Genomic DNA, 25,025 nt, shown 5'->3' with positions numbered 1-25,025 from the left:
CTTGACTGGGGGTGCATGTTTTGATATATTCTGCATTCCGTCCATCAATATTTCTGTTTGCATTTGCAATATTGTAGGCAGGGGATTGCCATGGCAATGTCAGGAGCAGATGTCGGGTTGAGTTAGGTCTCAGTGAAGAAGAGTAGGCCTGGGAAGAGGTTGTGCAGACGGTCCCAGATGTCGGTGTGTTTGACAAGAGCAGGTGTTGAGTAGAAGCCATGTCAAAGGTTGGATGCGTGCTAAGTTGTGGGGTGACATGTGGGGTACATTTGTGTGCATAGGTTGATGGAGCCCCCAGCTTGTTGGCAGGGTGAAACACTGGAAAGGTAGAAAGAGATGCAGGACAGCACACATTCAGGGCTGGTTGGGGAGGCCTGGGTGCCCAGTGTTCCAGGCACAGAGGTGTTTGGGGGAGTAGCGTTTTGGTTGCAGTGGGAGTGTGGTGACCAAGGGTCCTGGCACTGGGAGTGGCACAGAAGGGCTTGCCGTTGGCTACCATTAGGTAGGTATGGGATAGGGATGGAGTCCTGGGTGTTTTGTTGAGTGTAGCTGGGCAGGAGTGAGTGGGAACAAATACAGGAGTAGCAGGTAACTGTGTGGCGTGAGAAAAGGTGGCAAATGCATCAGAGGTGGGCCACAGGCATGTAATGGAGGCAACAAAAGAAACAGAGAAGTCCAGAGCAAAGAGTGAAAAGTGGGAGAAATGGGGAAAGAGTAAGAGAGCTAAAACAGGGCAAAGAGCAAAACAGGGAAGTGAATGCAAGAGATGGTAAAGCAGGAACAAACGAGAAAATAGAGACAAAAGTCAAAAAGTACATAAGGTGTCAAAGTAAGACCAAGAGCGATAGTGCAAAGGAGGTGCAAGGTGCAAGAGAATTCGAGCATGTCAAAGCAAGAGAGACAGAGCAAAAAGAGGCAAGAGCTGAAAAGGTAAAAAGAAAGATGAGTGAAAGCAGAAAAGAGACCAAAGTCAGAGGTAAGAGTCAAGAGTGCGGATTGGCGAGGTCTCAGGTAGGTGGAGAGAGGGAGCAATGGTGGAGAGATTTACGAAAGGGCTGTGCCTGCTCTTTTGACCAGCTACAAGTGAGGCAGGCAGAGCCAGGAGAGCTTGTGTAATAGCTGGTCCATGCTGCGGCTGTCATTAAGTAGATCCAGGAGGGTAGCGGCGATCCAAGGGGCAGTGGGCAGAGCTGGGCGAGGGAGGTGCAAGTGACTGGAAATGCAGGAGCAGCAGCTACGCGTGCATTGAAAGAACAGGCAGGAAATGCAGCTGGGGGGGCAAAAAGAGCAAAAAAGAGGCAGAAGGAGAAGACTACAGAGCAGAGTGAAGAGCAAGATAAATAAGAACAGAACATGAGAGTTGAAATGGGGCAAAGAACAACAAGGTGAAAACAATGCAAATCTTAGCAAAGGAGCAAAAAGAGGCAAAAGGTTATAAAAGAATGTAAGGCATTCGATAAAAAGAGGTGCATTTGAGAAAAAGAGGTGCCAGAGAATGCAGGACAGTCAAAGTAAGAACGATATAGCAAGGTAGAAGCGGAGAGGCCTCAGTCAGGTGGAGGGAGGGAGGTTGATGGCCTCAGCCCAGAGCAACTGTGAGCGGGGTCTGAAAGGGGCAGGCCTGATCAGAGGACCAAGCACAGTTAATGGAGGCAGACAGGCAGGGCCAGGCAGTGCCTTCTTATTCAGCTTAGATGTTCACTCCTTGACAGCTGATTGGTTGTCATCTGATAAAGCATTGTGGTTTCTATGTGATAAACAGAGACATGGCTTGTCAGAGGGCCCACTGTCAAATCTACTCATATAACTTGGAAATATCCACTTACCTTCCTTTTTTGATAGTTTCACGGCCAAGCAATGGTCCTAAAACAGGATCAACACTTTCTTCAAGGTTTTCAATCAAAACAACTTCACCAGCTCCCAAGGCTCTTTCCATGGTATCCAGATACCTACAAAAACACAGCGTTATATAAAACTGTACCTATGAGCAGAAGGAATTATGCATTTTACCACTTACACCAACAGATGCACCTGACCCTGCATAGTAATCTGCTACCTCTACAAAGCTTAGAGAAAAAGAAGTTTCCCCACAGGAGTGCATTTGCTTTCTAACAGCCAAAGTCCCAAAGGTACAGCAGGAACAGTACATGGAAAAAGCAAACACAGACTCAATGTGACCGACGCCTCAGATAGCCTGAGTAAACAAGATTCTGCACTGCTACTCAAGGATATGCAGCCTTTACCACTATTAATTGTAGGAAAGTCATTGCTTTGCAGTAATCAGCCCCATTTTTTGACTGATATTTGTGGTTACTGACTCTGAAGTCCCCTGGGCTCTGCTAACCAGGGCCAGTGCTCTGTCGCCCAAAGGTATATGGTAATTGGTATAATTCAAATTGGCAAAGACAACCTACCTATAAGTCTCTAATATATAGTAGGGCATGAAGTTTTAGGGACCTCATTGGACTTAATTCACTTAAGTGTACACTGCCGTGGTGTCTGGTGTCATTTTAAAGTCAAACACACAAGATGATGGACGGAATGTTGCACATTGGCAAAAGCTTCACCCCCAGTCACAGATCTGGGTTTAATCCATCGTTATTTTGCTCACCACGCCACTCCAGTTCAGACATGGCCATATGCAAATCAGTCTTGACCCTGTGCCTCATGGGAACAGTCCAGACCGAACTGCCAAGCCATGTCTTCCCTGGACCGGAATCAAGCATCCTAGGACCGGTTTCAGGGTTTCACCCCTCTTCAGCCAGGATAGCTTGACTCCAGTGGCGTAGTGAGCACGGGACCCACGTCTGGGCATACCCTTCCCACATAGGGCGAACAGCAAAACACACAAGATGATGGACGGAATGTTGCACATTGGCAAAACATTCACCCCCAGTCACAGATCTGGGTTTAATCCATCGTTATTTTGCTCACCACGCCACCCTGTCTTCCGGGCTGGTTTAAAAATAAAAACTATGTCCAATTTCAATTTTGGAATTTAAATCACTTACAAAGTCACTCGTAAGGTCTGTTCTAGGTGCTCGACGGGTAGGGTGAATAATTATAGAAAGCAGGGACAATATCAAAGATGTTTTATATGCCCAGCTAAGAAAAAAGTAGTTGTTCCCTTTTCTTGTACTGCTAGACTATAGGCTCACATGAGGAAGACTTTATTACACTTAATAAAGTCTATCTTTGCTTTGGACCTAGTTCGCAATTTCATTCAAGGTATCAAAATAATGGTTGTAATAAACCCAACAACTTGCCAAGGTCAAATTTATTATAACTATTACAGTAGTTTTAGAATTTACTATCCTGAGGTTACCCAAAGCAGCCTTCTCTAATTGGTGAGCTTTTGACAGTCTGAGCCAAGCTTCTCCCTGAGTAGGTGTGAAGAGGCCTGGGGCTGAAAAAATACAGCCTTTTGGTGGGAGGAGATTTGCTTCCTGAAGAAGCCAGGTAGAGGAAGGAGGCTGAGGAGATAGGTTGGGCTTCAGAGGCAGGAGAACAGATGTGATTGGCCAGGCCCCTCTTCCTTGATTCCCAGCCAAATGGGAGTGCCCTAATTTGATAAGGATAGGGGCGAGAAGGGGAGTGTACTGAGTCATACCTCTGGGTTGGGTGACACACACACACACCAAGGAGAGACTTTCTCCATTTTGATTTTTGTGAAAACAATTCATTCTGGGTCACAAATATACCACACTTCGCAGGAAGTGGTCATAGCAGAAGGAGGTAAAGTTACCCTTATTGGTTTGAGTGTCCCCCTCCTCCCAGCCCAGCTGAAGGATAAATATGGAAAAAGCACAGAAGCTCCTCAGAACACTGCCTGGAACAAAAGAAGAAGGACTGCCCTGCTGAACCCTCGAACTGCACAACAGAAGGCTACACCTGTTGCACTCTCAAGGCTCCACACAGAAAGGACTGTGCATGACTCAAATGAAAAGGAGTGAACTTCCTAATCATCATCAGGTACAACAGAACTGAAAGAAGTCACATGCAAGCTCAAGGAGAGGATCTAGCGAGCTGACTAGTTGCACCTGGATTTTTTTCCTGGACTGTTCAGGTGCATTGTGGGAAATTGAGTCCCCAAGAGGAAATCCTGAGGACCGGTCTACGAGCCCTTAAAAGAGAAAAAAGCTTCAAGAAAAAGGTAAACCTTTGACCGGGACCTAACACTCAGCCTATCCTACCCAGGCTCCATCGTAGTCAGCCTAAAACTTTGACTTTTTCCCGGTCCTTTTCTTCCAGACAGCATTGAGTGGTGCTTTTTGGCTCTAGAATTCACAACTTTTGATTTAATCTTTAAAAATTCATATCTCCGGTTCCCTGCACTGGATTTTTGTCATTTTGGCGCCATTGTAAAGATAAAAAATATTCTCAATTTTTCATTTCATCAATGCCATAAAAGTTACCAACACAGAAGCATATAAAATATCTTAGAAATACGTTAAAAAAGCTTAACAATACACTGGCAAGTTTATGAATCCCATGGCCGGCAGCACATCATACATTTGCCAGCATACATCACATAATCGAAGAGAGAGAATTTACAATCAAAGAAGCAACATTTATCATGGGATCACATCATTAAAAGAAGAGGTCAGCCACAGGACTGTTCTCTAGTGTGCCTTGATCGAAAGTGCACCGTGCATTTTCCTGCGGTTGGTTATAGCAAGCTCGAAATGAGCAAACCTTAGGGAATAGTGCAAAACAGCAAATTTAAAGACATATTAGAGTCAGCTATGTTTGTAAGGGCAGGGGAAAACAAGACAAAGCACCTGTCTGCTGACACATTCTATTGTTAGATGGAATGGGCTCGGGGAAGGCAGACCTTAGAAGTGGTGCAAGGCAGCAAATGTAATGTGCTAGTTGGCATTTTAGTCTAAAGCCAAAAACCAAACAGGGAGATTGGGTAAGAAACTGACCGAGTTCAGGATGCACACTAATTCTACTAAAAACCTCTAAGGGTCCGCTAAATACTGAGGGTGATACCCTATCTGATGTAAGTTGATGCATAAAAAGACAATAGACGGTAACAGTTCCTTTCTTAGGGGCTATTGCCAAATTCTTAAACTATAGGTGTTGGGAGTGTGATTCCATATCTGTACGTCTTAGGAACCACTCCCTTCATAGGAATTTGGCTGCTGCACAAGTAAAGAGGGGGCTAGGGTCCGATCTTAAGGTTCTTTAGGCTTCAGCGTGTCTCAAAGTGCCCATCTGAGAGCAAACTGGCTTGATCAATGACAATCTCAGTTGAGTATAGGCAGGGCAAGTAAACAAGACGCTACAGTTTTGGTATTTTTATCTCATGCAAACAAATAATAAACAGTAAAGGAGGTCTTTTTTTTATACCGGGATAATTCTTGAATACAAAATACGGCATCCGGCTCACCTTTTGGACTTGATCATCCTTTAAATTCTAGGTAAGAGTATGCTAGGAGTTGCATAGTGATCATCCTGACAGATTTAATCAAATATGGCGACTGGAGAGTGTTTCAAGATAAAGGCAGGTCGAGACACACAGCACTGGTGACTGGGTGATGCCAGCCCACTTCCTGGTCTTGGATCCTGGTCTTGGATTGGCTGTATACGTGACAGGAGCAGTGAGTAGCGAAGAAGGAGTGGCGAGGGACCGGGGGGACAGAATGGGCTGTCCACCCTCCTTCTGATGTAGAGATGGAAGGTGGGTCTTGCAACTGGGATTAAGGGTTTAGGAATAGGATTCACCAGACCCTGTGAAACCGTTCACCTGTTAGAATTGGTCACAGAGGTGCGCTACCACCTTTACAGAGTGAGGCAGCAATTACCATTCCTCCCCTCTTTAGTATATACATCCCCTTTACAACACAAGCACTGCTCCAACTGTGACCAAGTGATGTTCCAGTGATGAGCACACCCACACCATCATGTTTAGCTGGTCTGTGAACATGAACAAGCTGCCTTTAGGACCCAGTTATTGAAGTTGAGAATGATTATATCAGTGACATTGGGTGAATGTGGAAGCGCACGTATTATTGTTGCAGTGACAGAGTGAATGTGTGAAAGTGGCAGCCAGTGGATTCAGGGCTGGTATGTCATTAATAGTGGGATTGACTAGGGGATTGTGGGAGTGATGACGTCACAGGTTTTCTGATCCATGGCGACAGTCTGTTAGGTCATGTATACGAGGCTGGCCTATAATGCAAAACAGCAACTCAGTTGAGTGTCTGAAACGGTACGGGCTTGAACAATATGTGCTGGTTAACCGGTGAGTGGTGATCACATGGATAAGTCTGAGCAAAATGCTTTAACCCTTTGGGTGCTCATGACGAGCTGGACTCGTCATGGCACACAGTGGGCATGTGCTCATGACGAGTCCAGCTCGTCATGACACCCACCCACGGGGGAAGCGCTGGCCCTCCCCCCGTGGGACTTCGATCTTGTTTTTTTCTTGGTGGAAGGCAGGGGAAGCCCTTCCCCAGCCTCCTCCCACCCCCATGAACGTCATCAATGATGTCTGCGTGCGAGGCACGCTGACGTCATTGGAGGTTCCTCTTTGTTCTCCGACGCGCAGGAAGCCATTTGCTTCCTGCGCGTCGGAGAAGAAACAGGTACGTTTTGCGGCTGGGTAGGGGGGGATTTAACTGAGAGAGGCATTGAGGGAAAGGAAAGGGTTTTCCTTTCCCCCGGTGCCTCTTTTATGCATTCCTGCTGCACGATCGTGCAGCAGGAATGACCACTAGCGCCCTTAGGCAAGGGCCCCTTCTGGCCACAATATTTTTGGTAGTGTCTGCCCCCCTTGGGGGGAGGGGGGGTCAGATTTTCATGTGAGTGTTGTTTTTGTTGTTTTGGGGAGCGGCCCCTTAGGCAAAGGTCGCTCCCCTTATGGGCATAATAATTTTGGATGTGTCTGCCCCCATTTAGCTATTTTTTAATTTAGGGCCCACTAGGCCACCAGGGAGTTATTTGTGGAGAGTGACCCCTTGGGCAAGGGTCGCTCTCCTTTGGGGTCAATATTTGTGACTGTCTCTGGCCCCAGGGAGCCAGATCGCCATGTTTTTTTTTAATTAGGCCCACTAGACAACCAGGGATTTGTTTGTGGGGAGTGGCCCCTTGGGCAAGGGTTGCTCCCCTTTGGGGAACATTAATTTGCCCGTTTCTGCCACCCTGAGGGGCAGATCTGCTGATTTGTTTTTTTGTAGGCCCACTAGGCAACAAGGGTTTTTTTTTATGTTGGGGAGCGGCCCCTTGGACATGGGTCGCCCCCCTTTATGGGCGGATGATTGTGGCCATTTCTGCCCTCTTTGGGTGGCAGAACAGCAGTATGTTTTTAGGCCCATCTGCCTCCAAGGGGGGCAGAAGCCACTAGACACCAGGGTTTTTAAAATGTTTGTGTTGTGGAGTGGCCGCTGGGGTTGCTCCCCTTTTACGGGGGTGAATGTTTAATTTATACTCTTAGGTCCACCTACCCCTTATCTTGGCTGGTGGTTTGTGTGTGGACTGGTGCATTATTTGCATATGTGATTGTAATTTTCTTCTCCTTTTTATTCTAGTTTAAAGCTTTTGATTCCTGTTTGCGGTTTCGAAAGTGGTTGTTCTGCAGTTTTGCATAGTTGCATTTTTTTGGTAAGAAAAACATTTTTGTTGTATTTATTCCAAATGAATATTATTGTAATGTATGAATGAATTTTTTTGTAAGTGGTGTCATAATGGCAGCATATTTAGTTAGTGTTTTGAGCATGAAATTCTTTGCAATGTGTTTTGCATGGTCTTATGTGTAATTTCTTTTCTCTTTCTTTTTTAATGGGATATTGTTGAGCCATACTGTGTCTGTGCAGAGTAGGTGGTGGTGAGTTTAGCTGCCTCTGGCAAGTGAGTGGTATCGTTTTGGAGTATATATGTGTTTTTGATCAAGGTGCTTTTTGTTTATTTCTTATTTTACAAAGTGTTTGTTGTTGTTGACTTGTTTGACAAGTTACCTTTATTAGTAAGCATTATGGCTAGCTGTAGAATGACTGCTCAACAGGTCATTGGTATGCTTCTTGAATCTTCCTCTGAGCAGGATTATGAGACTGATAGTGCGTCTGAGGGAGAGGAGGGAGGGGAAGATTCTGGCAGTGAGTTTTCTCTCTAAATGGGATCATCGGATGATGAAGGTTCTCTCAGTGCAGAAGAAGGTACTCTTGGTGTGGATGAAGCAACTCTCAGTGCGGATGAAGTGTCTGTTTTAGAGGAGAATACTGCTGTGCCGATGGTGCAAGAGGCATCTGGATTGCAGCCTGAGGCTGCTAGGCTTCCTACTGGAAGTGCTGGACTCTGGGTTGATCCAAACATGGTGCAGCCGGTGTTGCCTGCCTTTAGCGGTGATGCAGGGTGTAGAGTGGATTGTGAACATTTTTTGCCTATACAGTTTTTTCAGTTGTTTATGGATGATGTATTTTTGGGTGAGATTGTTGAGCAGACTAATTTGTATGCTGAACAGTTTTTGAGGGACTACAGTGACAAACTTAGGCCCCACTCTAGAACTACCCGGTGGACTCCCACAAATCTGGAAGAGATGAAGAAGTTTTGGGGTTTGACTTTATTGATGGGTTTGATAAGAAAGCCGTCCCTGGCTTCATATTGGTCTACTAGTCCCTTGATGGCCACAGCCATATTTCCTGCAGTTATGACTCGTGATCGGTATCTACTTTTGCTACATATGCTGCATTTTGTTGATAATTCTTTGGCGTTGGCACGTATTCACCCTGACTGTGACTGTCTTTTTAAGATTCGACCTATTCTTGATCACTTTGTAGATCGATTTTCAGAGATCTATACTCCAGGGAAAGAAATATCTATTGATGAGTCTTTGGTCTTGTTCAAGGGCCGCTTGGTTTTTAGGCAGTACATCCCCAGCATGAGGGCAAGCTATGGAATTAAGCTGTATATGTTGTCTGAGAGTAGGACAGGATATGCTTTTAATTTCCGTGTGTACACTGTTAGACATTCCACTGTTGACACCCCTGGTTGTCCATCCACTTTTGGAGTTTCAGAGAAAATTGGGTGGGATCTTGCTAGAAGACTGTTTAACAGAGGCCACCATTTGTACCTTGATAACTTTTACACTGCTGTGCAATTGTTTAAGGAATTGTTTAAAGTGGACACTTTTGCATGTGGCACAATCCGCTCTAACCGTAAAGGTTATCCAAAAGAGCTTGTTTGCAAAAAACTTCAGAGGGGACAGTGTAGTTCCTTGCGTAGTGATGAACTATTAGCTGTGAAATTTGTGGACAGGAGGGATGTGTACATGCTGACTACAATCCATGTAAGAGTACTTCACCTGTGCCTGTTTGGGGTCAGTTTGCTGAAGTACGCAAACCTGTGTGCATTCTAGACTACAATAATCACATGGGTGGTGTTGACAGAGTAGATCAGAGGTTGGAACCTTACACTGCTATTCGTAAGGCTTATGTTTGGTATAAGAAGTTGACCATTCATCTCTTCAACTTAGCAACTTTCAATGTTTTTGTTGTGTTCAAGGAGTGTTCTCCGGGGTCAAAGTTGACATTTGTTCAGTTTCAGCACTCTGTGATAGGCAGCCTTGTTGTTGTGGAACAGGCAAGTGTTCCTAGAGTTGGAGTGGTGGAGGATGTGGCTCCATTGAAAGATCGCCACTTTCCTGATTACATTCCTCCCACATCCTCAAAAGACTTTCCCACTAGGAGATGTAGAGTCTGTTGGCGAAGAGGTGTGCGGAAGGAGACTCGTCTTTTCTGCACCGAGTGTCCTTCTAACCCTGGACTGTGTGTGCCTGCTTGTTTTAGAGCGTACCACACGCAAAATAATTTTTCGGAGCATCCATGAGTGGTAAAGTGAACTGCCTGGTCTGTATTGTTTAAACAAACATTATTCTTTTTCAAGGATGGCATTAGTGCAATGTATTTAGTTGCAGATTTTGTGTTAGTAGATTTGTATCTATTTGCAATTTGTTTGTGTTTTTTTTTGTTTAAAAAAAATCCTAAATGTAATGGCGGTGTGTGTTGGCTGGTGTTTGGCTGGCGTTGTGTGTGGACTGGTGCTTGGCTGACAGTGTGCGTGGACTGGCGGTGTGTTGACTGGTGCTTGGCTGGCGGTGTGTGTTGACTGGTGCTTGGCTGGCGGTGTGCGCTGATGGGTGCTTGGCTGGGAGTGTGCGTGGATTGGCGCTTGCTGGCATTGTGCGTGGACTGGCGCTTGGCTTGCAATGTGCGTGGACTGGTGCTTGGCTGGCGGTGTGCGTGGACTGGTGCTTGGCTGGCGGTGTGTGTTGACTGGTGCTTGGCTGGCGGTGTGTGTTGACTGGTGCTTGGCTGGTGGTGTGTGTGGATTGGTGATTGGCTGCCCGTGTGCGTGGACTGGCGCTTGGCTGGCAGTGTGTGTTGACTGGCGCTTGGCTGGCGGTGTGCGTGGACTGGTGTTTGGCTAGCGGTGTGCGTGGACTGGCGCTCTGCTTGTGGTGTGTGAGTAGTGACTTGCTGCTGGTCACTACACACACTGCTAGCTGAGTGCCACTCCATGCAATCCATCAGCTTGTGTGGTTGCTGTGTCAGGTATGTTGGAGTGAGAAAGTGATGGGCTCTTGAATGGCGTTGTCTGCTGGTGTGAGTGTTGTAATTAGATGGGCCCACGGCTGGCGGTGTGAATGGTTTTGTATGTGTCACACGTATGAAAGGTGTATGAATGGCCTGTAAAGAGGTTGGTGCCTTGCCGTGGCTTTACAGCTCACGAGCTGTGAGTCAATGGTTCAGTTTCTCGCCCTTTCAATTATTAACAGTGCATTTCATTTTTGTGAAATCACTTGCTAATACTATTGTATTTACTGAACCATCACTCACCCTCGTGCCAAATCCAACCAGTATGTGTGTGTACTTGAGGATTAGATGGCTGTGCAATAATATTTGTCTTTCTGAAGTAGGGTGTACCTTGTCCCTTTTTTTTTAATGTTGTAATGTGTTGTTTTTCTGTCTGGTGGTGTGAATGGTCTTGTGTGTATCACGTATGAAAGGTGTGTGAATGGCCTGGAAAGCGGTTGGTGCCTTGCCGTGGCTTTACAGCTCACGAGCTGCGAGTCACTGGTTCGGTTTTTTGTCCATTTAATTATTGAGAATGCATTTCATTTTTGTGAAATCTCTTTCAACTGTAGATATTGTCGTAAACCCATGGGAGTTCATGGTAATGTCTCTCTTCTGAATTCCAACAAGTTATTTATCCACAATGTCCTACAAACCTCAAAATGTCTGTCACATTTTCCTTGCAATATTGTGCCAAAATTCTCACGCTGTAGAAAAAAACAACTAATTATATCAAAACTATCTGGTTTTGCAAGGGGGGTCACCTGGGTTTTTGGCCCCGTGCTCAGCGGCTATCCTCAGGGAAACCTACCAAACCCAAACATTTCTGCAAACTAGACATCCGGGGGCTTCCAGGGAGGTATGGCTTGCGTGCATCCCTCAACGTTTCCTTACCCAGAATCCCCTGCAAACCTTAATTTTAGGTGAAAAAAATCTCTTTTTTCACACATTTTTGTGTGGGAAAATTGTGGCATCACCGGGCTCACACAAATTTCTCACCACCCAACGTTCCTCCAGGTCTCCCGGTAAAAATGGTGCCTCACTTGTGTGGGAGGCCCAAGTACCCACGACAGTCAAGGGCCCAAAACGTAGTGAGGCGACATCAAAATTGCCTATCTCAAAACCACCTGGTTTTGCAAGGGGGGTCATCTGGGTTTATGGCCCCATGCTCGGTGGCCATCTAGGGAAGCCTACCAAATCCAGAAATTTCTGAAAACTAGACACCCGGGGGCTTCCAGGGAGGTATGGCTTGCGTGGATCCCCCAAAGTTTCCTTACCCAGAATCCCCTACAAACCGCAATTGTGAGTGGCTCATTAATACTCATGAGCCTCGCTTTTTGCGACCCCATTGGGAATCGCTAACAGTGTCTCTGACACTGCGGTACATTCATTTTGCGACTCGCAATTTTTCGCAATTTACGAGTCGCAAAAGCAAATGGTCGTACATCTGGCCCATTATTCCTTAATGGAATTTTATTTGTTATAGTGTTTATGAGGCACATTGTCAGGGTATTTCCTAAGTTATTAAAATTGCTTTCGTGTATGATAAAATTCACAATATAGAAATGTAGAAAAAAAAGAAAGGTACCAGTGCTGGTTTTTGCAAACATCCATAATGAGGCTTGCAAACGTCTTTATCTCGCAAGCCCTAATGGAATATGTCCACCATTCCATCTACTTTGTCTGAAGGCTTATTTATTGGTACTTTGTGACACAATGTGGTAGACACTTTCGTCAGAGTAGGAAGGGTAGTCATCAGAAAGTGTATTATTTTAAATTCTGCCTTACGGAGGTCATCAAATGGATGAAAGACAACCACATCCGATGTAATACGGACAAGACAGAAATCCTGCTGATAGGAAAAGACAATCCCTTTCACCCCAAGGCCTGGTGGCCTGAGGATGTAGCAGTCCCCCCATCCACTGTGGAAGTGGCTAAAAATCTGGGGGTGTTGTTCGACTCCTCCCTCGCCTTTAAATCCCATGCACTTAAGGTGGCGGGGACCTGCTTTGGCTTAAATAAAACCTTGAAAACATTTTTGGATCTTATTCCTCTTTCAGCCAGGAAAACAGTTGCGGTAGCGCTGATACTTTCGCGCCTGGACTACTGTAATAGCCTCCTGGCAGGGGCTAATAAATCAACCCTGAAGAGGCTACAGGTAGTGCAACACGCAGCAGCCAGATTGGTTTTAAAACTTCCTCGTAGGGCTTCAGCCTCAGCAGCCCTGAAATGTCTTCACTGGCTCCCGCTACACAAGAGAATTTTATTCAAACTTCTTGTCACCACCTTCAGAGCTATTCGCCGACTGGGGCCAGTATATCTTTCCACAAGATTCACACCATACACGACAACGAGGATACTTAGATCTTCATCAGCAAACCTCCTCAAACCGCCGGGCTTTAAACTCAAAACACGGGGAGGGAAATCTGCAACCGTGTTAGGTGCAAAGGCCTGGAATCTACTGCCAAATAAATTGAGATCGATAGAGCCTGAAATGCAGTTTAGGAAGGCCCTAAAGACCTGGATCTATGGGGCATCAGATTAACTCTGTCAAGCCCACATCTAGGTCTCCATTCTCTACTGCTAAGTTTGTTTTTATCCGCATAGCTCCAGGAGGCTCCTTCCGGGGTGACAGTTTGCACTTTATAAATATCATATTTCATTTCATTATGAACATCTCTTTTAGTATATCTTTTTCACTGGTATCGTAATTGCTAGCATCTTTACTTTTTGTATCTATATTTATGTTATTTTGCATGCTTACGCTTGACATATACACCGTGATATTTATTTTATGTATATCAGCAAAAAAAGTATGAGATTCCTTTAACAAAGTGTCCTGCAGTCTAAACAGGAAAGTAAGAAATACTCAAGCTATCTTCCAAAATAGGTGAAAGACCAAACTCGTCGGATGCACAAATGATGGCTGTCTTCGGTTTCCGAGTTCCAAGGAAGAAGAAAAAATGCAAGATTAGTGATACAGCAATGTGATATGGCTGTCCTGAGAGTAATATCTGAGACAATGTAATTGAATTTAGTGATCAGCCAAATTTGTACCAAAATACTGCTGAGGTGGAAAATTAAAAAGCGAATACGAACACAGCAACACTAGCACACCGGAAATGAAAAAAACAAGCTTTTCCCCCTAATATATGAGAAATTGTTTCTTTTTTTTGCATCACAAATGCCCTTAGATATAAATTCTGATTTTACTTAGAATTACCACAGTTCAAGAAGCTAAAATTCTCTATAAGGTCAGCAATTTAATCAATTGTTAACTCAGTTTAGGTCTTGAAGTTGTTCATGAATACATTCTCCAATCCTGTACATTGTTGTCTGTATGACTTATACTGTTTAATAAAGGTGGTGCATGTATTGCATGGGCAATGTAAGCTGTCATGCAGCTCCTGGTGAAAAAAAAGAGAACAAGCCTTTACAATGCTGTTTTTACCGTGCAATGCCTTTACTAGACATATGCCTTTATATCACGCAAGGTAAGTATATTTAAGGTAAGTGTGTGTGTATGTATATGCATAGAGAGAGAGAAATAGATGGATGGATGGATGGACGGACGGACGGACGGACGGGCGACTTTCAGGCAGGCAGGCAGGCATGACAGACATGACAGACATGATAGATAGATAGATAGATAGATAGATAGATAGATAGATAGATAGATAGATAGATAGATAGATAGATAGATAGATAGATAGATAGATAGATAGATAGATAGATAGATAGATAGATAGATAGATAGATAGATAGATAGATAGATAGATAGATAGATAGATAGATAGATAGATAGATAGATAGATAGATAATTTGGGGGTGGGTAAACCGCAATGGGTGGTTCAGGGGTGGCAAAGGGTGCAGGGTGGTAAGGGTATTTTTAGGATTTAGTGGGGGGAGGAGTACAGGGTCTAAGGTATGTTTTAGGGTTTAGGCGTGGGTGGGGGTAAGGGAATAGGGTGCTAAGGGTATTTTTAGGGTTTAGGGGTTGGTAGGGGTATCGGGTAGTAAAGTAAAAAAAATTAAAAGGAGGGTTCGGGGTTTGTTTCCTCCAATAAAGAAAAACAGTATATCATATATAATAATATAAGTGGGAGGGTTTGAGGAGTCTATCTCCAAAAAATAAACTTACCTTAACTATACATACCTAGTGTGATAAAGAAAAATGCGTGGTAAAGGCATGCACGAAAAGCATCTGCCTGGTAAGAGATTATTGTGTTGTATAGTCATAAAACCTAAAGAAAAACACTCTAGCAGTGACGCTGCAGCCTTTCCTGTGCTGCTACACAGCCAATATATTCGAACCTTTCTTTAAAGGTAGTGCAGATTTGTTAGCAATTAAACTACTGCCCTTTCTGTTGAGTGTTGTATTTCAAGAAAATTGGTCCCTATGGGTCAATAGAAATAGCACTTGTTTGTCAAACTGCAAAATGTACCCAGAGAAAAAGTTAACTGAGATGCTTTCAATGATCTTGGGGAAGCAATTTCAATAGTAGTCTTTTCCTGAAAGATTTTATTAAAATGTTTTTTGCAAACTGTGAATGTGCATCGTCATTCATAAAGCCTTTTTCACGTTTTAGTCCAACATGCAAATGATTTGAGTTACTAGTGCAAGGATAGTGGTGTAATAATTCATCTCTGTATATTCCACACAAGGGGTGTGAAGATGGATTTAGAAGGCGGGGCTTCGCACTGAAAAAACGAGGAACAAATACAAACTCGAGGAGTTTTAAGTGTTCCTAAGTTATTCTACAACCAATACGCATCCTGGAAATGGTTGGTGATTTACTTCTCACAAACTAACTATGGAAAAGGAACATCCATGAAATAGGCAGGTAGGATGGGCTTCTCCATGGCAAAACTGCCTTCTACATTGAAAAGAATGAATATGAAACAAATACTGCCAAAGCCAACAGTTCAGGCTGCATCTTAAGTGAACATCTTTCTTCCCTGATTGTCGAGTTTGGGTGTGTTTGTGTACATGTACGAGCGGTAAATGTGAGAATGAGCCAATGGTGCCGGAAAAGCAAAGCGATGTGTCGGTTCCTTACTACCAGGGGAGGTAATGTGTCGGTTGCTTACTGCCAGGGGAGGTGATGCATCAGTTCCTTACTGCTACACATGGGAGGTGATGTGTCAGTTCCTTACTGGAAGGGGAGGTGATGCGTCGGTCACTGGACACATGGCCTCAGTCCTTATTGCTGGGAAACATCGATAAAGAAATCACCAAGGGATGATTCTTCGGAAATCCAGACATGCTACATTGATTCCACAGTGATGAAGAAGGTGGTATGTTGGAGTTGGAGCAGTGCGTCATGGACTTTGGTGAAGCTCAAAACTCACTCTGTGGGTGTTCTTGTGATGCACCGAGACAGAAAACTGGGGCCTGCCGTGAAAGCTGTGGTCAATGCACCAATCTGTAACCATGCTCTTGTGCTGGCAGTGGCAATGCATCGAAGTTTGTAGCGATGCGTCGATAAAAACAGTCGCTGGTAGTCAATGTGTGAATTTTCACCTCCAGTTCACCAGATTCCACTTCCATGGGCCCAGGGACTGGATTTGGCACAACTTGGCATGTCAGGACTCTCAGAAGAAGAGCCCAGGTACTGGTAGGTGAAGTCTTTGATGGCCCTGAGTCTTCTTAACAGGAGGCAAGAACACACAAGCCCTTGGAGAACCCTGTAAGCAGGATACAGAAAGCAAGGTCCAGTCCTTTCACACCCAGGACAGAAGCCGCAAGCAGCATGCCAGCAAAACAAAGAAACAGACAGAGTGGCAATCCCTCCTACAATATACAGCTCTTCTTCCTGGCAGAACATCCCCAGTCCAGAAGTGTTACGATTTTAGAGTGTCGTAGGTCCAATACTTACAGTTCTTTATGCCTTTGTAATAGGCAAACTTCAAAGGAAGGTCTTTGTACTACACAAGACCATGTCTTTCCCTGCTCTGGCTCTAGAGAACCTACAGGGTGTGGAGACAGCTTTGTGAGAGGACAGGCATAACCCAATTCAGGTGTTCGTGACAACTCTTCACACCTCTCTAGCTGAGGAAGGCCCATCAGCCTGGTGATGGCCCATCAGGATATGCAAGGCACACCTTAGCCCCCTTTGTGTGACTGTCTAGAGTAAATGCACATGAGTCCAACTGTCATCCTAACCCAGACATGCATTCTACAGACAGGCAGAAGCACAGGATGGTTAAACAAGCAAGACAATGTGCACTTTCTAAAAGTGGTATTTTCAAACATGGAATTTAAAAACCAACTTCACTAAAAGATGTATTTTTTAAATTGCGACTTCAGATACCCCAAACTCAAAATCTCATAAGCTCCCAAAGGGAAGTTACACTTAAAAGATATTTCGGGACAATTCCCATGTTACCCTATGGGACAGAGAGTCCTTGCAATAGTGAAAAACGAAACTGCCAGTATTTGACCATTAGGACATGTAAAACACACCAGTACATGCCCTACCTATTAAATACACTGCACCCTGCCCAAGGGGGCTACCTCAGACCTACTTTAGGGGTAATTTACATGTAGGAAAAGGGAAGGTTTGGGCCTGGCAAGTGAGTGCACTTGCCAGGTCGAAATGGCAGTTTATAACTGCTCTCAGACACTGCAGTGGCAGGTCTGAGACATGTTTGCAGGGCTACTCACGTGGGTGGCACAATCAGTGCTGCAGGCCTACTAGTAGCATTTGATTTACAGGCACTAAGCACATCTGGTGCATATTACTAGAGACTTACTAGTGAATCAAATATGCCAACTCTGGATAAACCTATCACCAATACTATTTAGACAGAGAGCATATGCACTTTAGCTCAGCAGTGGTAAAGTACCCAGAGTTCTAAAGCCAACAAAAACAGGTCAGACAAAATAGGAGGAAGAAGGCAAAAAGTTAGGGGATAACCCTGCAAAAAAGGGCAGGTCCAACATTCCCCATCACTCAGTAATCATTTACTGCATGTTTAGATGTGCACCATCACTTTATAATCTTGAATGCATGTTTAGATTTGCACTCAGAAATGTTGAGTGACAGCCCAGATTTGCACCATCACTTAGAAGTCTTGATTACCACAATTCTATGAGATCTTAAGAGCATGTCAACATTTGCACTACAAGTCAAAGGTCCATGTTTTTGCATATATTTTTCACTTCTCTCAATATATGCTAAGGTTTGCACCATCACTCACTAATCTATTGAGAAGTAAAGTATAACAAATACAGAGAGGTGAAATATTGCAGAGCTCAGAGAGCTGAAATGTTGCAGCCTGCAGAAAAAGAGAATTCCTTTCAGACAGACAGTCTAGTGCTAAACATTCCACAATGTACTGTTAGAAATGGGGGTCTCTAGCTGGTAGAGGTAGGCACCTTTGTCCAAATAGGGACCCTTGATTCTAGTTAGGAAAAGGGGGGATACACACTTTAGATAACCCCTGCTCACCCCCTTGGTAGCTTGGCACGAGCAGACAGGCTTATCCCAAAGGCAATGTGTGAAGTGTTTGTACTCAAAACACACAGTAATACAGTGATAACACCACAAATGGACACCACACCAGTTTAGAAAAATAAAGTATCTTTATTTAAACTCAACAAGACCAAAACAACAAAAATCCAACATACTTGTAGTGAAATAGCATTTAAAAACTGCTATTGCAAAACTAAAGATTGTAGTAAACAAATAGCTCCACCTGGGGCTTTTGCAACATCGTGACAGTAATAATTCCAAAGTACGGTGAACACTGTGAGGTGCCTGATGTCGGCATGGAGTCACGTGGACCCCTAAATAAACAGTATCTTTGTATAATGAAGTCTATGATGATGCACAGCGTTGTAGACGTGAGTTGTCGGTGCCGAGGCCGGCTCCCTGGCTGCCATGGTGGAGGGAGTAATCATGTCCGCGAGGTGGTGATGTGTCGAATACATGACAAAGGGAAGTCAGTTGTGTCTGCAGTAAGGCGTCAGTTTCGGTGAGCCAATACGAAGTCAGCGAGTTCGTGGAGTCACTCTCAGCAGTTATTGGTGACGTGAAAACCGAATGCAGGTGGTGGCGGTGATGAAGTCAGTGTGAGCGCTACTGTTGGGAATGCCGATACCTGCAGGCGTCAAAGGGCGTTGGATCTGCGGTGCAGGCCGGGCAGTGTGTCGTGCACTTCACGAGCAGTGCACCCGGCCTCAGTGCAGGTTACTGCGTCACAGCGGTTTCGCTGACGGTCCTGAGATTGCTTTTCTTGTTTCTTTCAAGTTGCTTCCAGCCCCTAACAGCAGGAACAACATCTAGAGGCCCAAGAGTGGAATAGGCACCTCCTGGCAGGTCAGAACTCTCAGTAAAAGAGTTCAGTGGAGCTGGGGATGAAGTCTTTGTGTCCCTCAGACTTCAGAACAGGAGGCCAGCATACACAGCGATTCTTCTTCAAGCAGGCGCCACAGCAAAGTTCCAGTCTTTGTCCTTTACTTGGCAGATGCAGAAATGGCAGGTCAACCCCTCACAGCACACAGCAAAAGCGGCAGTACTCCTCCTCACAGCTTTCCAGCTCTTCTAGTTGACAAAAGTTCCTCTTGAGTCCAGAAGAGATCTAAAGGTCTGGGGTTTAAGGTCCACTACTTATACCCTATTTTGACTTTGTTCTTCTTTGTGCAAGGGGTTCTGAGCCCAGTCCAAGGGAGACAGGCCCTATTCAGGTGCAAGGAAAACTCCTCCCACTACTCTAAATGCAGCCAAGGTCTATTCGGCTCAGCTCTGAGTCATCCAGGAAGGGCCAGGCACACCTCAACCCCCTCCCAGTGCCTGTCTACAGTGAAAGCACATCCCCAGCCCCTGTCACTCCAAAACCAGACAGTCAATCCACAATCAGGTAGATGCGCACAGAATGGTTAAACAAGGAAATGCCTACATTCTAGAAGTAAAAAGTAAGCAAGGTCTGGTTATCATCTTCCTATTATTGACATAGTGTCCCACCTTTAAGTTGGATGGGTTATTTTGATAAAGGTAGTTATTTTTGTTACACACACCCATCAGTGAGTGATTGGGGTCTCATGGTTTTAATCTATTGTAGGGAGGCTGTATTTATGTTATATTCACGAGTGTGATGTGGATATATCGTAATATTTGCCTCATTTTTTAATTTTCTGCAGCATTAATTGTTTGTACTGACTTTGATCCTCTGTATTTATATGACAGTTGGTACCACCGATCATTGGATACCTATTTGGATCCTACAGCCATTCTTGGCTCATATCCTCACTACTTTGATTTGAGGACTTCCTTGTTAACCCCACTGACATATTTACAGGTATATGGGTTGTTTAATTCCCTTTTTTAGGGAGAGGCAGGAGGGGAAGAGGACGAAGGAAGCCGCAAAATCAACAATAGGTTCATTGGGAAGAAGACGAGGGGGCAGTGGGATACAACACGAGGAGCAGGACCAAGGAACCCCAGGCAGGGACGAGCAGCAACAGAGCCTAGTCACGAACCTGTCGAAAAAAGAGCTCACATCGGCAGAAAAACAAGTTTTGGAAAAGGGACTGGGCTTTGTCCCGACACCTAAACTAGATAAGTTCAATCTACACTGTGAACTTGCCACTTCCTTCCGTAAACTAAGACTAAAAGCGTTCTTTGCAACTAAAAGTAACGACATACCAATTGTTGACACTAATGAGACGGGACTACGACTCAAATCTAGTTTTACACCACCACCACACATGGTCCCTGGTGAAATAAGCACCTTTGAACAAGCGGTCTTCAACGAAATCGAGAGATTACCAGACAAGAAGCCGTTTTTCAATCTCAACAAAGATTGCAAGATTGCTTTAGAGGGTCTCAAGAACTGTGAGGACATCGTAATAAAACAAGCTGACAAGGGTGGAGGGGTGGTCATACTGGATAAAGCAATGTATCAAGCAGAATGTTTGAGATTGTTATCTGACAGGAGAAATTACCTCCCACTCCCCTCTGATCCATCTAATGACCTAAAATGTGACATCAGTTCATTGGTTAACTCAGCAGCCTGTAACAATGAGATCTCCAAAATGGAGGCAGATTACTTGACAACCACGGAAGGCAAAATTCCTTACTTTTACATCCTCCCCAAAATGCACAAAGATAAGTTCCCACCACCAGGGAGGCCCATTGTTTCTGGGATTGGTTCCCTCCTGGAGCCACTATCACGATTTTGTGACTTCTTTTTCAAGACTATGGTCCAACAATCGGAAACATATCTCCAGGATACCAAAAGTCTTCTGTCATTACTTAAAACAATCCAGGTTGACGAACACACCATCCTCGTCAGCCTGGATATTGAAAGTCTCTACACCAGCATCCCTCAGGATGCGACCCTAAACGTGCTTGAGCAGTCACTCGAGAACTCAGAATGGTCCCATAGAACCCCCAAGGGGTTTATCATCGACTGCGCCACTCTAGCCCTGAAACTGAAGTTTTTTGAGTTCGAGGGTACCCTGTATTTACAAACGGGCGGTACTTCTATGGGTAGTACCTTCGCTCCTAGTGTGGCAGGACTCTATGTCTACTACTTTGAGAAGAAGTTCATCCTGACCACATCCAACCCCTCCTCTAGAAACATAACACTATGGCGCAGGTACATTGACGATGTACTCCTAGTATGGAATGGACCCCGGAATGTTCTAAATGAATTTTTCTTATGGATAAATACCTGCGATGACCATCTCAGATTTACTCACTGTAGTGACACCCAGTCCTTGGTCTTTCTGGACGTTGTGATCACTATAGAGAATGGGGCCCTTGAAACCCGCACACACTACAAAACGACTGCGAAAAACAATCTACTTAGGTTTGATAGCTTCCACCCTAGGCCCCTCAGGGAAAACCTCCCTTTCGGACAATACCTCAGAATTAGGAGAAACTGTAGCAAGAGCTCTGACTTCCGCTCCCAAGCTAATGACCTGTCACTCAAATTGTCAGATAGAGGATATCCCGAAAAGATATTGGCAACTTGCAAAAAACGGGCTGCTAATCAGAACCGTGAGGCACTGTTGGAACCCAATCTGAAACAAGTGACGGACACGCCTCTTACGTGCGTCATCACATACAGTACTATCTCTAACCAGGTCACAAGGACAATTAACAAACACTGGAACATCCTGAATACAGGCAATCTAAAATGGGAAAACCCTTGTTCTCTTTCAAGAGAGCAAGAAGTATTAAAGATGCATTGGTACACACCAGACCAAAACAACCAGAAACACCAACAAGATGTACTGTCCTTAATTCATGGGGACTACCTAACATTACAGGTCATTTTCCATGTGGTGACTGTAGCGTGTGCCATCTCACCACAGCCACAAAAACACTATCCCTAGAACCTGGCAGAGAATGGTCACAAAGAAAACATACAAACTGTAACACCACTAATGCAGTATATTTAATTACCTGCCCATGTGAACTTCGTTACATAGGGATGACAACAAGGAAAGTGAAGCAGAGGATCTGTGAGCACAGGAGCACTATTAGATGCAAAAAACAAACCACGCGTCTAACAGAACACTTTCTTCAACACAATCATACACCCAACGATATGCGTTGGACGATAATTGAAACTGTGACTGGTACTAACACACAGAAATATCTGTATGAAAAAGAACAACGCTGGATACACAGATTGTCCACCCACAAACATGGTAGGAACGATTGCATACCTTGGAACTCTGTGCTGAACAAATAACCTCACTGTGCCATGTAATTTTAACTGAAGTACTGTTTTCCTCTCTGTAGCATTCCTCCTACGTGTGGAAGGTCCTATTCCATGTAAATATATTTTTAATAATCACTCTTGACTCCTTTTATTTTCTCACCTATGACTAGCCAGAAATCGACCTGTCGCTTAAAAAATTGTCTCCTCACTCCAGGCCACGCCCACTAGTCATGTGACGTATAACCAGGAAGTGAGGAGTATTTAGTTGAAGCCTTGCTGCCCATTCAGTAACATTCGGGCGCCTGGGGGAAGCACCGCAGGTTTGTGGCAGGCAGTCGGTGAGCTGAGGTAAGAGTATGTAGGGAAGAGCTGGTGGCCACGCACACGTGAGGAACTTAGAGTTAAGTGTTCTGACCATTGCCGCCCGTGTTTTGTGTTTCTTGTCCAACAGTAATGCAGCACCGTCTGTCTCCCTTATGAGCCCATGACACGATTCGAGTAAGAATCGCGAGTGAGTCTTGAGTCGTTTCCTTTTTTCCACCGTGTTCTGTTTTTAAATAATTTCCTTAGCGCACGCATGTCACAAATAGAGTTTTTTTCACGTGCGTCTTTGTCCGCTCTGTAGAATCACACATCAAGTATACTCACAATTGCTGTGTAGCCGTAAGACACCCACGATTTCCACAATGATTTAGTGGGTTGATGCTAATTTCGCATAATATGGAACGAATGCTCGGTTCCAACAACCAATGGTAATTACATGGGGCGCATAACTCAGAATGAGGTGATTATATGCGCAAAAATGAGAGTTCACACGGTAATGGGCACTGTTCATTCTAATTCTAAATAGATCATTTTCTGATTGCCCAGAACTGTATGTGCTTTTTTCAGGTTCATCTGTACACAGAGGACTCCTTGAACCCTTTTTACCACCTTCGCAAGTATATGTAGGTGGCACACAGACGCTCCAGGGTTGGATGCACCTTAGTGCGTGTAGACCGCCCGGTGTGTCGATAGGTCCTGACGAAAACCTGTGATTACACTCAAAGGTTGAAACATGTAGACCGTCAATATTTGGATAATACTTTAGGTCAAATTAAACCTACATTAGTATTACACTTCACCACTTTTTTAATCGTGACCCTGCTGCTCCATATTAAAATTGTTAGGGAGTACAGTAGGATTACTTTTAACTTTATTTCACTCACTCACACACGTCACTTACATGTACTGATATAATAACAAACCTGCTCCGCTGTTATCAGGCGTTGAAGCACACCGAGTGGTATTCGACTGCTTGGGTGGACCCCGATGATGAAGCATGTCACCAACCAGGTTGGTGAGTGAGGGGATTCATAAAAAAGAAATAATTTCTCTTTTTACTTCTCTGAGAACTCTCCAACAGACAGAAGGTCTTTACCTTCTCTCATTTAAGGATACCCCCTTCTTTGTTTATTTTGTTTAATTCCCCACATATTTTAAAGATTCGATTAATAGTTCCTGCATTCACAATTAGCATTTCATTTATTGACAGATTTATGTTCGACTAATTTCAAGTCTAAGAGCCCGATGCACGACCTATAGTGATTCTTTTTCGTGTTCATTGAGGTGATTATCATTTTGATTTTTTTCAAAATCATTTTAACTTCTCTCCATCTTTATCTTTTTCTTTTCTCTTTTTTTCTATGGGGTTCATTCAAATATTTTGACTTGGACCTTTCTTTCTTTTTTCATTTCTTCTTTGTCACTGTCTCAGTTCTTTGTCACATTTTCGGTGCTAACTAAAACTTTACGTTATTTGCTGCAACCCATGTACATACATTTCATTTTTTTTTTTAAATACAAGGGGCCCGATTCACAGAACTAACTAAAGACAAAATCCTAAACTTACTACCATTTTGGTATTCACAGAATGCACTTACTGCTTTTGGTATTCACAGAATGCACTTACTACTTTTGGTATTCACAGAATGGATTTACGACTACTAACTTTACGTCCGCACTCGGGCCGTAAATTCTGGCCCAGAGGCGGGGCTTCCGGGCCGGAGGCGGAGCTTCCAGCCCAGAGGCGGAGCTTCCGGCCCAGAGGTGGAGATTTTGACCATGGCTAAATCTCCGACACTGGCCGAATCCCCACCTCCGGTCCGGAAGCTCCGCCTCCGGGCCGGAAGCCCCGCCTCCGGGCCGGAAGCTTCACCTCCGGGCCGGAAGCTCCGCCTCCGGGCCAGAATTTCCGGCCCGAGTGCGGACGTAAAGTTAGTAGTCGTAAATCCATTCTGTGAATACCAAAAGTAGTAAGTGCATTCTGTGAATACCAAAAGTAGTAAGTGCAGTCTGTGAATACCAAAAGTAGTAAGTTTAGGATTTTGTCTTAAGTTAATTCTGTGAATCGGGCCCAGTGGACGCTCCTACATTACATATGTTGCTTTTGTCCTGATGATGACCCTCAAAGTATCCTTGGGTTGAAACGTAGTCGACACCTGTAACGTGGCCTAAATAAGAGAGGACACAATTGTTGTATTGTGTATTTTTGTTTTATCTTGAAACCTTTTTTTGTATATTTTTCCTCTGCCATTGTTTGTTCAGTTTACACTTGTTATTGTCTATAATCCTAAAACTGTTGTGTAACTGTATGACTAATGTGTATATATTTGTAATATGTTTTTTGTTTAATGTACACTAAATATTCTTTTTCTGATATGATTATTGGTACATGGGTAATGTGAAATTTGGATAGCACTGGTTTTCTTTATTTTAGTTTCTATTTGAAAT

The 25,025-nt window shown here is 44.3% G+C and overlaps 1 protein-coding gene across 1 annotated transcript in view; it reads right to left on the bottom strand.

The window, feature by feature from the left end:
• Positions 1-25,025, bottom strand: part of DNAH9 (dynein axonemal heavy chain 9) — a 1,479,259-nt gene that overhangs the window by 571,289 nt on the left and 882,945 nt on the right. Inside the window, exon 54 of the mRNA XM_085616775.1 lies at positions 1,827-1,949. Within this exon, the coding sequence (XP_085472901.1) occupies positions 1,827-1,949 (123 nt within the window). The remainder of the gene's footprint in view (positions 1-1,826; positions 1,950-25,025) is intronic.

This window comes from Triturus cristatus, chromosome 7, assembly GCF_964204655.1.
Source record: "Triturus cristatus chromosome 7, aTriCri1.1, whole genome shotgun sequence".
NCBI lineage: Eukaryota > Metazoa > Chordata > Amphibia > Caudata > Salamandridae > Triturus > Triturus cristatus.
Note: the sequence above shows the minus strand (reverse complement) of the source record. Positions and strands in the feature narration are given on the sequence as shown.